This window comes from Ornithorhynchus anatinus, chromosome 2 (assembly GCF_004115215.2).
Source record: "Ornithorhynchus anatinus isolate Pmale09 chromosome 2, mOrnAna1.pri.v4, whole genome shotgun sequence".
NCBI lineage: Eukaryota > Metazoa > Chordata > Mammalia > Monotremata > Ornithorhynchidae > Ornithorhynchus > Ornithorhynchus anatinus.
In genome coordinates, this window is record NC_041729.1 from 141,940,088 (window position 1) to 141,954,190 (window position 14,103).

The 14,103-nt window shown below is 45.7% G+C and overlaps 1 protein-coding gene across 1 annotated transcript in view; it reads left to right on the forward strand.

The window, feature by feature from the left end:
- PGM2L1 (phosphoglucomutase 2 like 1) overlaps positions 1 to 14,103 on the forward strand; it is an 86,621-nt gene that overhangs the window by 61,876 nt on the left and 10,642 nt on the right. Inside the window, exons 7-12 of the mRNA XM_029054252.2 lie at positions 690 to 879; positions 2,054 to 2,151; positions 2,445 to 2,625; positions 10,160 to 10,253; positions 10,584 to 10,713; positions 12,254 to 12,443. Coding sequence (XP_028910085.1) covers positions 690 to 879; positions 2,054 to 2,151; positions 2,445 to 2,625; positions 10,160 to 10,253; positions 10,584 to 10,713; positions 12,254 to 12,443 — 883 coding nt within the window. The remainder of the gene's footprint in view (positions 1 to 689; positions 880 to 2,053; positions 2,152 to 2,444; positions 2,626 to 10,159; positions 10,254 to 10,583; positions 10,714 to 12,253; positions 12,444 to 14,103) is intronic.

The following is a 14,103-nucleotide window of genomic DNA, read 5'->3' on the forward strand; positions in this document are numbered from 1 at the left end:
TGTACAAATCGGCAACAGATAGAGAGTGTCCTTGCCCATTTACGGGCTTACAGTCTCCCAAGAGCTTAGTACCGAGCTCTGAACCCAGTAATCACTCAATAAATACCATGGATTAGAAATCTCCGAGGAGAGAGGAGAGCCCTGTAAATCTCCAAAAATGGGGTTGATATTCCCAAGAGTTGTCTTTCACTGTTGTTGTTAGCAACCAGATTCTTCTCAAGGATAAAACTCTTTTCTCAAACCATCTCTTAATACTTTTCATTTCAAAAGCAGATAGAACTGTCTGATGTTTCCTCTGTACTGTATGGCCTGGGACTTGCTCCTTGGAATAGTGGTGAAATAGCAATTCTTCAACTTAAGGTTATCTTTAAATGAAAAAGCTTTTACCGGCTACCACTGTGCTTCACGGAATTTAACACGTATTTTCTGCTTGTGTAATAAGAAGCCAAAATAGTGGTTCGTGCCCTTGGTGACTCTCAAGCAGAGAGGTCTTGGACCAGAGGGGAAAGAGACTGGACTAGAAATCTTTCTGATCTTAATTGGATATTCCCATCGTTTATTTTTAAGTCCCCTCAGATCTCTTGCTTGGTAAACTTTAACCACATATCCTTGGATCGCCACCATTTTCCGTGATGTCAGAGAAGGAGAAATTTTTGCCGTGCTGAACGAATGTGGGCTTTCTCTTTCAGGGATCTAAACACAAAGACGAGCTTGAAGTTTGTCCATACGTCATTCCACGGGGTTGGACATGATTATGTTCAGTTGGCTTTTAAAGCATTTGGGTTTAATCCTCCAATTCCAGTTCCAGAACAAAAGGATCCAGATCCAGACTTTTCTACCGTCAAATGCCCCAATCCCGAAGAAGGAGAATCTGTGCTGGTATCCGTATATAGATATATTTTTAATATACCTATCATTTTGGATAAAGCTTGTGTAATCCTATCCGAGGCAGCTACAATGGAGAAGAGCACTGGGCTTAGATCAATCATATTTATTGAGTGCTTACTGTGTGCAGAGCACTGTTCTAAGCGCTGGGGAGAGTACAATAGTGCAAACACATTCCCTGCCCACAGCGAGCTTACAGTCTAGAGCGGGGAAGCGGACACTGATATAAATAAAGTACAGATATGTACGTAAGTGCTGTGGGGCTGGGGGACGGGAGGTGAATAAAGGGAGCAAGTCAAGGTGGAGCAAAAGGGAGCGGGAGAAGAGGAAAGGAGGGCTTAGTCAGGGAAGGCCTCTTGGAGGAGGTGTGCCTTCAATAAGCCTTTGACGGTGGGGAGCGTGATTTTCCGTTAGGAAGAGGGTTAGCGATGTTGTGGAGGTGGAAAAGACAGGATTTAGTGACAGATAGAATATGTGGGTTGAATGAGAAGCAGCGTGGCCTAATGGAAAGAACACGGGCCCGGGAATCATTCATTCATTTATTCAGTCGTATTTATTGAGCGCTTACTATGTGCAGAGCACTGTACTAAGCACTTGGAATGTACACTTGGGCAACAGACAGAGACAGTCCCTGCCCATTGACGGGCTCACAGTCTAATCCGGGGAGACAGACGGACAAAAACAAGACAACTTAATCACGATAAATAGAATCAAGGGGATGTCCACCTCAATAACAAAATAAATAGGGTAATAAGGGATCTGAGTTCTAATCTCAGCAAAGCTTCTGCTGTGTGACCTTGGGCAAGTCACTTAAACTTCTCTGTGCCTCAGAGCACAGATCTTTACTCGAGTATTTTTTAGGTATCGCTTCAAATGCACCGATTCAGAATAGATGAATTGTTTAGGATTGGTGCCTTGTTAAACTGCTTGATGGTCACCTCCTGTTGGGAATAAGGGAATATAGCGGAGCAGGAAAATGAATGTCAGGAAAATGAATCGATGGTGTTTACTGAGTGCTTCTTATGTGCAGAGCACTGAACTAAGCGGTGGGTGGAGTAGGTAGACGTGTTCCCTGCCCTCAGTGAGCTTATCGTCTAGCGGGTCTGAGTCTACGGTCTGAAAATGAAGTCACTTGTGTGTAACCTGGCTTTTTGGGTGGTTGTCTCAGGAGCTGTCACTCAGACTCGCAGAAAAGGAAGAGGCCAGGGTAGTGCTAGCCACCGATCCGGATGCAGACAGACTGGCAGTGGCGGAGCTGCAAGGGAAGTAAGTGGTAAAAAAAAAAAAAAAAAAAAAAAGCCCAACTTTTGCTTTTCTTGATTAAATGGGAGAAAAAGAATAACGTCGGCTGGTAGCCTGAAGTTATCTGTTTACATATGGTCCAGTTAAAAAAAGTAATAGTCCCAACATTTGTTTCAGTATCCTCTATTGTCCACTGGTTTTTTTTTCCAACCAAAGAAATGGCTCTGTAGACTTGACAATTTCAGAAGCATATAAGTGAGAAATTTGAAGGAACAGATTTGAATTTGTTTTGATGAACTTTTCCATTCTCCGTTCAGTGGCCGTTGGAAAGTTTTCACAGGAAATGAGTTGGCGGCTTTGCTTGGGTGGTGGATGTTTGTATGCTGGAAGGAGAACCACCCCCAGAATGCTGATGTGAGGAATGTTTACATGTTAGCTACCACAGTCTCCTCCAAAATTTTGAAGGCAATTGCTCTTAAAGAAGGATTTCAGTTTGAAGTAAGAGCACCGCGGCGTCGTTTTTTAAAAATCTCTCCATGTTGTATTTATAAATGTGAGGTACCTCGGCACTCGTTTGTTTCGTTTACAGATTTTGTTACCTGTGTAATTCTCTGCACTTTTTTCAAGCACATCTTTGGTTATGCTGTTACGTGTCCTTGAAAGTGAAAGGGGGATGTTTGGGTTTTGCTCAGGGTACTTCAGTTATTTGGTTAGATTGCTGTGACTATACTTAGAAGCTGCTTTCCCCCTAGTGTAATCTGCCCATCTGCCCCTTTTTTTATTTAAATGGTATTTATATGCTTGCTATGTGCTAGACACAATACTAAGCGCTGGGGTAGATACAGGCTAATCAGGTTGGGCACAGACTCACAGTCCTAATGGCCGTTTTACAGATGAGGGGAATTGAGGTACAGAGAAATGAAGTGACTCTTCCAAGGTAACACAGCAGACAAGTGGCTGAGCCCGGATTAGAACCCGGGTCCCCTGTCACCCAGGCTTCTCTTGACTTTTTTAACTGTTTGACCATTTAGGCCCACTTGTCTTCCCCATTAAATTGCAAACTGCTTGAGGGAAGGGGCCAAGCTCTGGACTTTTAAAATATATTCCCAAGCACCTAATACAGTAGTTTGCCCCCCTGTAGGGGCACGATAAACAGTGCAGCTGACAAATCTTTAATTCTAAATAATTTTTTTGCAGCAGTTACTTATGGAAATCCACTTGTGCTCCCCTTTCTTTTCTATCTCACTTGATAAACAGCCCAAGAGCCAAGTTTCATAAAACCCCTTGCAGGATTTTCCTTCCTCTGTATACCAATTCAATTATCGGTATTTGTCGGTATTTACTGTGTGCAGAGCACTGTACTTAAAGAGCTTCGGAGAGTGCAATACATCGGGGTTGGTAGACACCTCCCCTGCCCATAGTCCAGAGAAATCTTAAATAAAAATGGCAGTTTTGTCTAGGCAGCATCCCTGGAACCAAAGTAAGAGACAGCCAAGCCTTGCATGAATGGGAGTAGCCATGTTCAGTGTTTGGGATGAGGATTAAACTATTAATGATTCATTCAATCGTATTTATTGAGCACATACTGAGTGTAGAGCACTGTACTATAGTAAGCGCTTAACAAATACCAACATTATTATTATTATTACTAAGCGCTTGGGAGAGTACAATATAACAATGAACAGGCACAATGCCCACAGTGAGCTTACGGTCTGGAGGATCTAATAGCTGTTTCCTCTTCTCCTCCGGAGGGGATTTGTCGACCGGGTTCCTTCTTGCAGTTTTAGTCCTCGACTTTCTCACGCAGTTCTCATTAGAAACGGAGACGGGCTGCTCACTGGTGCCCCACCCCTCAATATCCTGAAAGGTTGTCAATGCCTTGTCTTAATTTCTCAGTGCTTAGAAAAGTGCTTGGCACATAGTAAGCGCTTAAAAAATGCCATCATTATTATTCTCCTTACTGAGTCCTCCCAGTTCCTATTTTCTAACCCAGTTTTGTAGGAGGGCATTTTATTCCTCTTCAAACCCTTTTCATTTCCACTTGAATTTCCGGGGTCCATTCCTTCATTCAATCATATAGTTAGCGCTTAACAAATATCATAATCATTATTATTATTATTATTATTATTGAGCGCTTACTGTGTGCAGAGCACTGTACTAAGTACTTGGGAGAGTACAATGCAATGGCAAACAGACCCATTCCTCCGCAACGGGCTGGGGATGTTACTTTAATAAAGGCCAAACTGGTACTAAAGGTAGAGGAGCAATGAGACAATTTTTATGCCTTTCAAGGTGTGACATTAAAGTAATAATAATAATGTTGGTATTTGTTAAGCGCTTACTGTGTGCGGAGCACTGTTCTAAGTGCTGGGGTAGATACAGAGTAATCAGGTTGTCCCAAATGGGGCTCACAGTCTTAATCCCCATTTTACAGATGAGGGAACAGAAGGACAGAGAAGTTAAGTGACTTGCCCAAAGTCACACAGCTGACAAGTGGCAGAGCCGGGATTCGAATCCATGACCTCTGACTCCCAAGCCTGGGCTCCTAGCCTGAATCCCATTGGATTGAAGTGGAGAAACATGTGTTTTTTTAAATTAATGCTTAATCATTGTGGTATTAAGCACTTACTAGCCAAGCCCCGGACTCAATGCTGGAGTAGATACAAAATAACGAGGTCGGACACAGTTTCTAATAATAATAATAATGTTGGTATTTGTTAAGCGCTTACTATGTGCCGAGCACTGTTCTAAGCGCTGGGGTAGACATAGGGGAATCAGGTTGTCGCACGTGGGGCTCACAGTCTTGATCCCCATTTTACAGATGAGGGAACTGAGGCACAGAGAAGTTAAGTGACTTGCCCACAGTCACACAGCCGACAAGTGGCAGAGCTGGGATTCGAACTCATGAGCCCTGACTCCAAAGCCCGTGCTCTTTCCACTGAGCCACGCTTTCTGTTCCACATGGGGCTTATGAGCTTCTGGGGAGGGGGAACAGGGATCGAATCCCCATTTTACAGATGAGGAAGCATTCAGAGAAGTGAAGTGACTTGCCCAAGGCCACGTAGCAGGAAAGTGATAGAACCAGGATTTGAATATAGATCCTCTGCTCCGCAGGCCTGTGCTGTTAACATATATTTGTGGATAATGCCTCCTTCGCCGTATTTTCCTTATTCCGAGTGCCCTTTATATCTTGAGTTGGAACACACCCCAACATATTTCATGTATTTTAAAATCAAATTTGTAAAACTTTGGTCAATCGTTTTCTTAATTACCAACATTTTAGCGTCCTCTCACTCAGCCCCGCATTTAAATGATGCGTTCTTTATAAAACGCCTTCAAGAGAAATCTTTTCAGTCACTTCAATCTTCAATCTTTTCAATCACCCCCGAATCTGGGGAGAAAACTCAAGCACGCGTCCTTGTGACAGTTGAAACTCTATCACTAGGGTTAATAACTAGTCGAGTCATCTTCAGGTATGATGAACAACCGCCTGCGGATCGTATAAACATAGGAGTGTGAGAATGTGCATGGCATCTCTTTTAAGGCCGAGGAAGAGAGATGTGTTAGTGGGTTGTTTCTCATTAGAACCCAAGTCCAGTAATCAGGAAGGCAATTTCTCCAGCTGAGTTTCAAACAAAGCTGGGAGCCGATGACTGTGGCTTCCTACTTTCTTCCTGATGACACTCGGCGCAGATGCATCTTTGTCTCGTCCCCTTGCTCCTAGTTGTCACCATTCCCATTGCTCTTCACAACTGAGACCAAGAGGTGACATCTTAGCTACCTTGGCAATAGGGGCCCTAAGAGCATCTGAAAATATGGCCCTCATTCTGATTTTTGAAGTCACAGGAATCTTGGGAAACGGTAAAGCATTTGGACCTAATGGCATCGATCTGTTGCAGAGTGGGGTAATTGTATTATTATTATTATTATTACTATGGTGTTTGTTAAGCACTTACTCTGTGCCAGGCACTGTGGTAAGCGCTGGAGAGGATACAGGCAAATTGGGTTGGACAGTCTCTGTCCCTCAGGGGGCTCACAGTCTTCATCCCCATTTTACAGATGAGGGAACTGAGGCCCAGCGAAGTGAAGTGGCTTGCTCAGGGTTACGCAGCAGACAGGTGGCGGAGCTGGGATTAGAACTCATGACCTTCTGACTCCCGGGCCCGTGCTCTAGCCACAAGGCCATGCTGCTCCTCCGAATTGTAGTGATTTTGCAGGCAAGATCTTAGCTAGGATTCTTCCCAGTTGGCCGGAAGCCATCCGTCCTGTCTGTGGCGGCCTGGTACTGTGGACTGACTATAAATCGGAAGCGTTCTGAGGCATAAGAACGTGTCTACCAACTCTGTTATATCGGACTCCCCGAAGCGCTCAGTACAGTGCTCTGCACACCGGAAGAGCTCAATAAATGCCATCGATTGGTCGATCGAAAGTACCAGCCTGAACCAGGAAAACCCCACAGAGAAAGAAAGAACTCTGTTGGCCACGGGGACCTGAGTGCTGGCACCAAATGTTTTCATCTTGGCGTCGCCCCGGCCGACGATATACCGACAGGCGAGGAAGACGGAAGCAAGAAGGCCACATCCTGCGGACCCGGTCTGACACCAACTTGGCATTGAGCTGCGGACTAGACGGAAGATCTTTCAACCCGATCCTCTCCAATTTTCTTTGCCCACCCCCCACCCCAGGTGCCAGATTGGGGTTTTTCGAGCAGCCCCGTCCCCTCCCCGGTAGCCTCCGCGTTCCGTATCGAGTGGCCAGACGGCCCATCAGGGAACTGGAACAAAGTCGGTCGGCGAGCCTCGAGGCTAAGTTTAGAGCTTATAAAGAGAGTCGGTGATCCCTCGCCTCCGAGAGAGCGAGGCGGACCGAGGAAACGACGAAAGGATGTGGTAAAGGGCAAGCTCAGGCGGCGGCCCGTTTCGGCAGGATGTTGGCTGATGCTGAGGCAGACTGGCTTGGGGTGCTGCGATCGGGAAAGGAGCCACTTTTTCCAAGAGGAAGATTTCGGAGGATCGTGAGACGAGACAGCGGCAGTTCTGGCCGCCAGAGACCCCAGGGACAGTCTCTGTGTCGAGGCTGGGCTGGGGCAGTCAGTCCCACGTCGCCCTTCACAGACGCACCGGCTCTCACGGAAACATTTCATCGTCATCTGTAGTGGACACCCACCCCGCTGCCCCAGGACCACGAAGGACTGATGTGTCTCCATTTATACACAGAGTGAAACCCGGAGGAAACCACTTTGCATTAATTCCTTGAGGTTTGCCCTCGACCTCTCCTTCTCCTGGGGCATTTGGCTCACTTTCTCTTCTGCCAATCGGAAGAGTAGCGGAGACCCCTTTAATCCTCAAAAAGGATTAGTTTTCTAACTCCCTCTACCTGAAAACAGGCAACCACGCTTCAGGCCGGTTTGACCTAAGCTGGGAAGTGCAAACTTCCTACAAGTGGGACCCTCCCTTCTCATCTTCTTCCCTTCTGCTCCCTCTCCTATTACGGATTTGCCTCCTAGGAAGGCGGTGGGAATGGGCTAGTGGAAAGAGCGCGGGATGGAGGTAGGATGTCGGGCAAATCACTTCACCTCTCCGTACCTCCTTTTCCTCATATTTAACGTGGAAATAAGATACTTGTTAGTAGTAGTAATAAAAGCGTTTATCAAGTGTCCCTTGGGACTGTTTGCACGGTCAACAATCAACCGATGGTATTTTCTAAGTCCTTGCTGTGTGCAGAGCAGTGTACTAAGCACTTGGGAGAGTACACTACAACAATAAACAGTGACATTCCCTGCCCAAAATGAGCTTACAGTGTAGCGAAGAGTATGAAACAGAAGTGACACTTTTCCTGCCCCAGAGGAGCTCCCACGCTGAGATCCCGGCTCCGCCACTTGTCAGCTGTGTGACCTTGGGCAAGTGACTTCTCTGGGCCTCAGTTCCCTCATCTGTAAAACGGGGATGAAGACTGTGAGCCCCACGTGGGACAACCCGATTACCTTGTATCTACTCCAGCGTTTAGAACAGTGCTTGGCACATAGTAAACGCTTGACAAATCCCATCGTCATTGAAATCATTTCAATGTAAAATAGGGGTGAAGACTGTGAGCCCCATGTGGGACAAGGGATTAGCTTGAATCTAGTATGGTGCCTGGCACATAGTGAGCACTTAACGAATACCGTGAATAAATGACCGCGTGCAGAGTACTGTACTGAGCACTTGGAAGAGATCAATAGAATAGCTGACAGAGGCGATCCTTGCCCACAGAGAGCTTACAGTCTCCTTGGGAAAGGCAAACATTAAAATAAATTGTGGTTAAGGGAAGTAGTGAAGTATAAGGATGCATACAGAAGTGTTGTGAGGCTGGAGCGAAAATCAAAGTGCTTAAGGGGTAATAATAATGTAATAATGTTGGTATTTGTTAAGCACTTACTCTGTGCTGAGCATTGTTCTAAGCGCTGGGGTAGACACAGGGGAATCAGGTTGTGCCACGTGGGGCTCACAGTCTTAATCCCCATTTTACAGATGAGGTAACAGGCACCGAGAAGTGAAGTGACTTGCCCAAAGTCACACAGCTGACAAGTGGCAGAGCCGGGAATCAAACCCATGACCTCTGACTCCAAAGCCCGTGCTCTTTCCACTGAGCCACGCTGTTTCCTAGCACGGCCAAGTGCTTAGTCGACAGTGAGGGGAGGGGAGATAGGGTTAATGAGGGCTTAGATATATACATGCTGAGGATTGTGATAAGCTCAAAAGCTCAAAAAAGTTAGAGATGGCTTGTCAGTTTATCACAGTGTAGTGGATAGAGCAGGGGTCTGGGAGTCAGAAGGTCATGGGTTCTAATCGCAGCTCAGCCACTTGTCTGCTGTGTGACCTTGGGCAAGTCACTTGACTTCTAGGCCTCAGTTCCCTCATCTGTAAAATGAGGATTAAGACTGTGAGTCGCTCGTGGGACAGGGACTGTGTCCAACACGATTTGCTTGTATCCACCCCAGGGCTTGGTACAGTGCCTGACACATAGGAAGCGCTTAACAAATACCACAATTATTATTACTACCTTTCTAGACTGTGAGTCCATTGTTGGGTAGGGATTGTCTCTATCTGTTGCCGAATTGTATTCTCCAAGCGCTTAGTACTGTGCTCTGCACATAGGAAACGTTCAATAAATATTATTGAATGAATGAATGGTAATTTTCTGCTCTCTCAACTTCTTAAATTGGGAGTCTTGGATAGGGTCTTTACGTGATTGTGAGAAGCAGTGTGGCTCAGTGGAAAGAGCCCGGGCTTGGGAGTCAGAGGTCGTGGGTTCTAATCCCAGCTCCATCACTTGTCAGCTGTGTGACTGTGGGCAAGTCACTTCACTTCTCTGGGCCTCAATGACCTCATCTGGAAAATGGGGATGAAGACGGTGAACCCCACGTGGGGCAACCTGATTACCTTGTATCTACCCCGGCAGTTAGAACAGTGCTTGGCACGTAGTGAAGGCTTAACCAACACCATCATCATTATTATTATTATTCCGTTGTCTTGTATCTACTCCAGCGTTTTGCTCAGTGCTTAGTAACTAATCCATCATATTTACTGAGCATCTACTATGAGCGGTGCACTCCTAAACATTTGGGAAAGTACAATATAACAGTGTTAAGATAGAACAGAGCTTGGGAAGAGTGATGGAAGTCGGTACATAGTAAGCTGGTAATAAATGCGTGTTACGTGTCTGAGGAGGAAGATCAACAGGGCTTCTTTCCTCCTTCCCTGGGATGTGCAGTAAAAATACCAGCACCGTCTCCAAGCTAAGAGTGTGTTTTTTGTTAGGTTTTGTTTTTGGTGGGTTGGGGGCTCTTCAAGAGGAAGGATCTCAGAAAAAAAAAAATGTCACTTTAGCAGACGATGTGGGATCTGAGGTGAGATGAAGACTACCTGTTCTCTGGGGAACTCGGAGGAATTGAAAGTTGGGAAGCATTCCTTCTAGCCAGTGACTAAACTGAGTTGTATTCTTCAAAGCTGAAAAAGTAAGGTAACTGGAATTGTTCTTCTTTGAAATTCAGGAAACATTACCGGGGTTTAAATGGATTGGAAGCAGAATAAAAGAACTCCTGGGACTTGGGAAAGAAGTTCTTTTCGCATTTGAAGAGTCTATCGGTATGTTAAAGTATTATTGTATATTAAATATGCTCGGTGGCTTAGAAACAGCATTAGCGACATTTTTTTTTAAACCTCGTGAGCCTTCTTGATTCGTAGCAAAGACGGCAGTCGCCTCTGTTTATCCTGTAGACAGGATTAAGCATTTTCAGAAAATTATCATTATTGTCCCAATTTCAGATATCCTGATTCTGGATTTTTACATACGATGTCCTCCCTGAGATTTTAAATACAATTTATCCTTTCTGCAGGAAAGTAAAACTCGTGGCAATTCTAAGGAGAGAAGTTCTTCTGATGCTCATATTTCCTAAAGTCTTTTTTGATTTCCAGGTTTTCTCTGCGGAACATCAGTCTTGGACAAGGATGGGGTGAGCGCAGCTGTGGTTGTTGCTGAAATGGCGTCTTACCTGGACACCAAGAACCTCACGTTGGCACAGCAACTTGTGAACATTTATGAGACGTAAGTCCTGAAATTGTGAGCTTCACCATGCAGACACCGTTTTAGTTCTCTGACCTTCCAAAGGTGCTATTCTTAAATTCTATCATTAGTAATATGTACTGAACGCTTATTGTGTGCAGACAAACTCTCTTCCCCTCTTCAAAGCCCTACTGAGGGCTCACCTCCTCCCACACTGAGCCCTCCCTTTCCCTCTGCTCCTCCTCCCCTCCCCATCGCTCTGACTCCCTCTCTCTGCTCTACCCCCTTCCCCTCCCCACAGCACTTTATCACAGTGTACATATTTATTACTCTATTTTATTAATGATGCGTATCTATGATTCTATTTATCTATTTTGATGGTGTTGATGCCTGTCTACCTTTTTGTTTTGTTGTCTATCTCCCCCTACTAGATCATGAGCCTGTTGTCGGGCAGGGATTGTCTCTATCTGTTGCCAAATTGTATTTTCCAAGCGCTTAGTACAGTGCTCTGCATACAGTAAGCGCTCAATAAATATGATTGAATGAAAGTGCAGAGCACTGTACTAAACGCATGGGAGAATATGATACAGCAATATAACGGGCACATTCCCTGCCCACAGTGAGCTTAGAGCTCCCACTTCCAAATGCAGGCCAATCCTTTTAATCAGGAATCCTGTTTTGGATCGATTAGATTTTTCGGGAGAAGTGCATCCACCTTAAGTGCTGGTTATATCCAATGATGGCATTTTTTAGGGTCAAGGAGACTTTGTGTCTGGAATGGAAAGAGGACTGGGTGGATATCCAAACCAGGTTAGCTCTGGGCCCCCACGACCCAGCCTCGTCAGGCCTCTTAGGTCCAACTTCTTTACCCGTCGGCAGGAGAGCAGAGTCAGGAAAGATGGAGACTTTGTACAAACACGGCTTCCCAGAAAATGATCCTGGAAGAACGGATTCTTTTTCTTGTGGTATTTAAGTGACTAAGCGCCGCGGTAATAATGATAATAACGTTGGTATTTGTTTAGCGCTTACTATGTGCCGAGCACTGTTCTAAGCACTGGGGTAGATACAGGGTCATCAGGTTGTCCCACGTGGGGCTCACAGTCTTCATCCCCAGTTTACAGATGAGGTAACTGAGGCACAGAGAAGTAAAGTGACTTGCCCACGGTCACACAGCTGACAAGTGGCAAAGCCGGGATTCGAACCCATGACCTCTGACTCCCAAGCGGTAGATAGAAGCTGATCAGGTCGGACACAGTCCCTGTCTTACGCAGGGCTCATAGTCTTAATCTCCATTTTACAGATGAGGGAACTGAGGCACAAAGAAGTTAGTGACCGGCCCAAGGTCTCACACGGACTAGTGGCGGAGCCAGGATTAGAACCCAGATCCTTCTGACTCCCGGGTCCAGGCTCTATCTGCTAGGCTACTCTACTTCTCTACCAGATTGGAGCGTTCAATTTGATTCATTTGATGGAACCTAGGAATGACAGTTTTTCTCAAACTCTCTAAGACGGTTCCTGCTCTCGGATATTTTAGCGGTAGAGAAAATCTGATTTTTTGTTTTCCTTTTCTTATTCTCCGTAGGTATGGACATCACATTTCAAAGACTTCCTATTTCTTGTGTCATGACCCACCTACTATCAAAAGCATATTTGAAAAGCTACGCAATTTTGGTTCCCCAAAAGAATACCCGGAGTTTTGTGGTCCGTTTGGTATATTGCATGTCCGGGATGTCACGACTGGATATGACAGCAGCCAGCTGAATAAAAAATCGGTGAGTGATGGGTTTTCTATAAATCATTCATTCATACAATCATATTTTTTAAGCCCTTACTGTGTGCAGAGCACTATATTATTAATTCATTCATTCAATAGTATTTATTGAGCGCTCACTATGTGCAGAGCACTGAACTAAGCGCTTGGAATGGACAAATCGGTAACAGAGACAGTCCCTGCCCTTTGACGGGCTTGCCCTTGGCGCAGTACAATACAACAATAAACAGTGACATTCCTTGCCCACAACATGCTCACGGTCCAGAGTGGGGGAGACAGACATCAAACATCCTTTACAGCAAAGAAATTTGTCAACTCTTGATTGTTTTAGGCACTGTTGATCTTGGATAATAAAGCTCTACAAACAGTGTGGCCTAGTGGAAAGAGCTCGGGCCTGGGAGTCAGAGGCCCTGAGTTCTAATTCTGGCTCTCCCAATTGCTATGCCGACTGCTTGCTCTGTGACCTCGGGCAAGTCACGACGTTCCTCTGTACCTCAATTTCCTCAACTGTAGAAAGGGGATGCAGTAGCTGTTCTCCCTCCTCCTTAGGACTGTGAGGCCCATGCAGGACGGGGGACTGTGTCCAACCTAATTGGCTTGTATGTGCCCCGGTGTTTAGAAGAGTGTTTGACACTAGCAAGTACATAAATATCATAAAACAAAACAAAACAAACCCTGTTCTGTAATAGGAATAATAATAATGATGATGATGGTATTTGTTAAGCGCTTATTATGTGCAAAGCACCGTTCTAAGTGCTGAGCACTCTTCTAAGCAATAATCCACTAAGTTTGTCGGTCGAATCATATCACATGCCATCTGAAACTCTTGTGGGACTCTCTAGGGTTAGAGGCTCCCAAAGCGGCGTGGTGCAGCAGATAGAGCACGGGCCTGGGAGTCAGAAGGTCATGGGTTCTAATCTCGACTCCGCCGCTTGTCTGCCGTGTGACCGTGGGCCAGTCACTTCCCTTCTCTGGGCCTCCGTTACCTCATCTGTAAATTGGAGAGTGAGACTGTGAGCCCGACATGGGACAGGGACTCTGTTCAACTTGATCTGCTTGGATCCACCCCAGCGCTTAGTACAAAGTAAGCGCTTAACAAATACCGTCATTATTATGTCTTACCCACCCTAATTAACTTTTACGGCATCATCTTCTCTCCTCTCCAGTTAGGCAAATTGATTTGCCCTCCACTTGATTTAGCTAAGCCCCAGAGTTCCGGTCGAGAAGCAGGGAGCCCCGGTGGAGAGAGCATGGGCCGGAGAGTCGGAGGACCTGGGTTCTAATTCCGCCTCCACCGCTTGTCTACTCTGTGTGACTTTGGGCGGGTCGCTTGACTCTTCAGACCCTAAATTCCCTCATCTGTAAAATGGGGATTAACATCTATTTTCCCTTCTATTTCAACTGTGATCCCAACATGGAACCGGAACTGTGTCCAAGCTGATTGTCTTGTGTTTACCCCAGCGTTTAGTACAGTGCTTGGCCCAGAGTAAGCGTTTAACAGATCCCACATTTCTGATTATGTTTCTTGGTGTCCGGGTGCGATTGTGATTCAGAGGGGATCTGGGTGTTCTTACCGGCAGCGCAGTGCTGCCTCCGCACACGTGAATGTGGCTTTGTATTGTTATCCAAGTCAGTGCCAATGTTTAGTGTAGACATTCTCT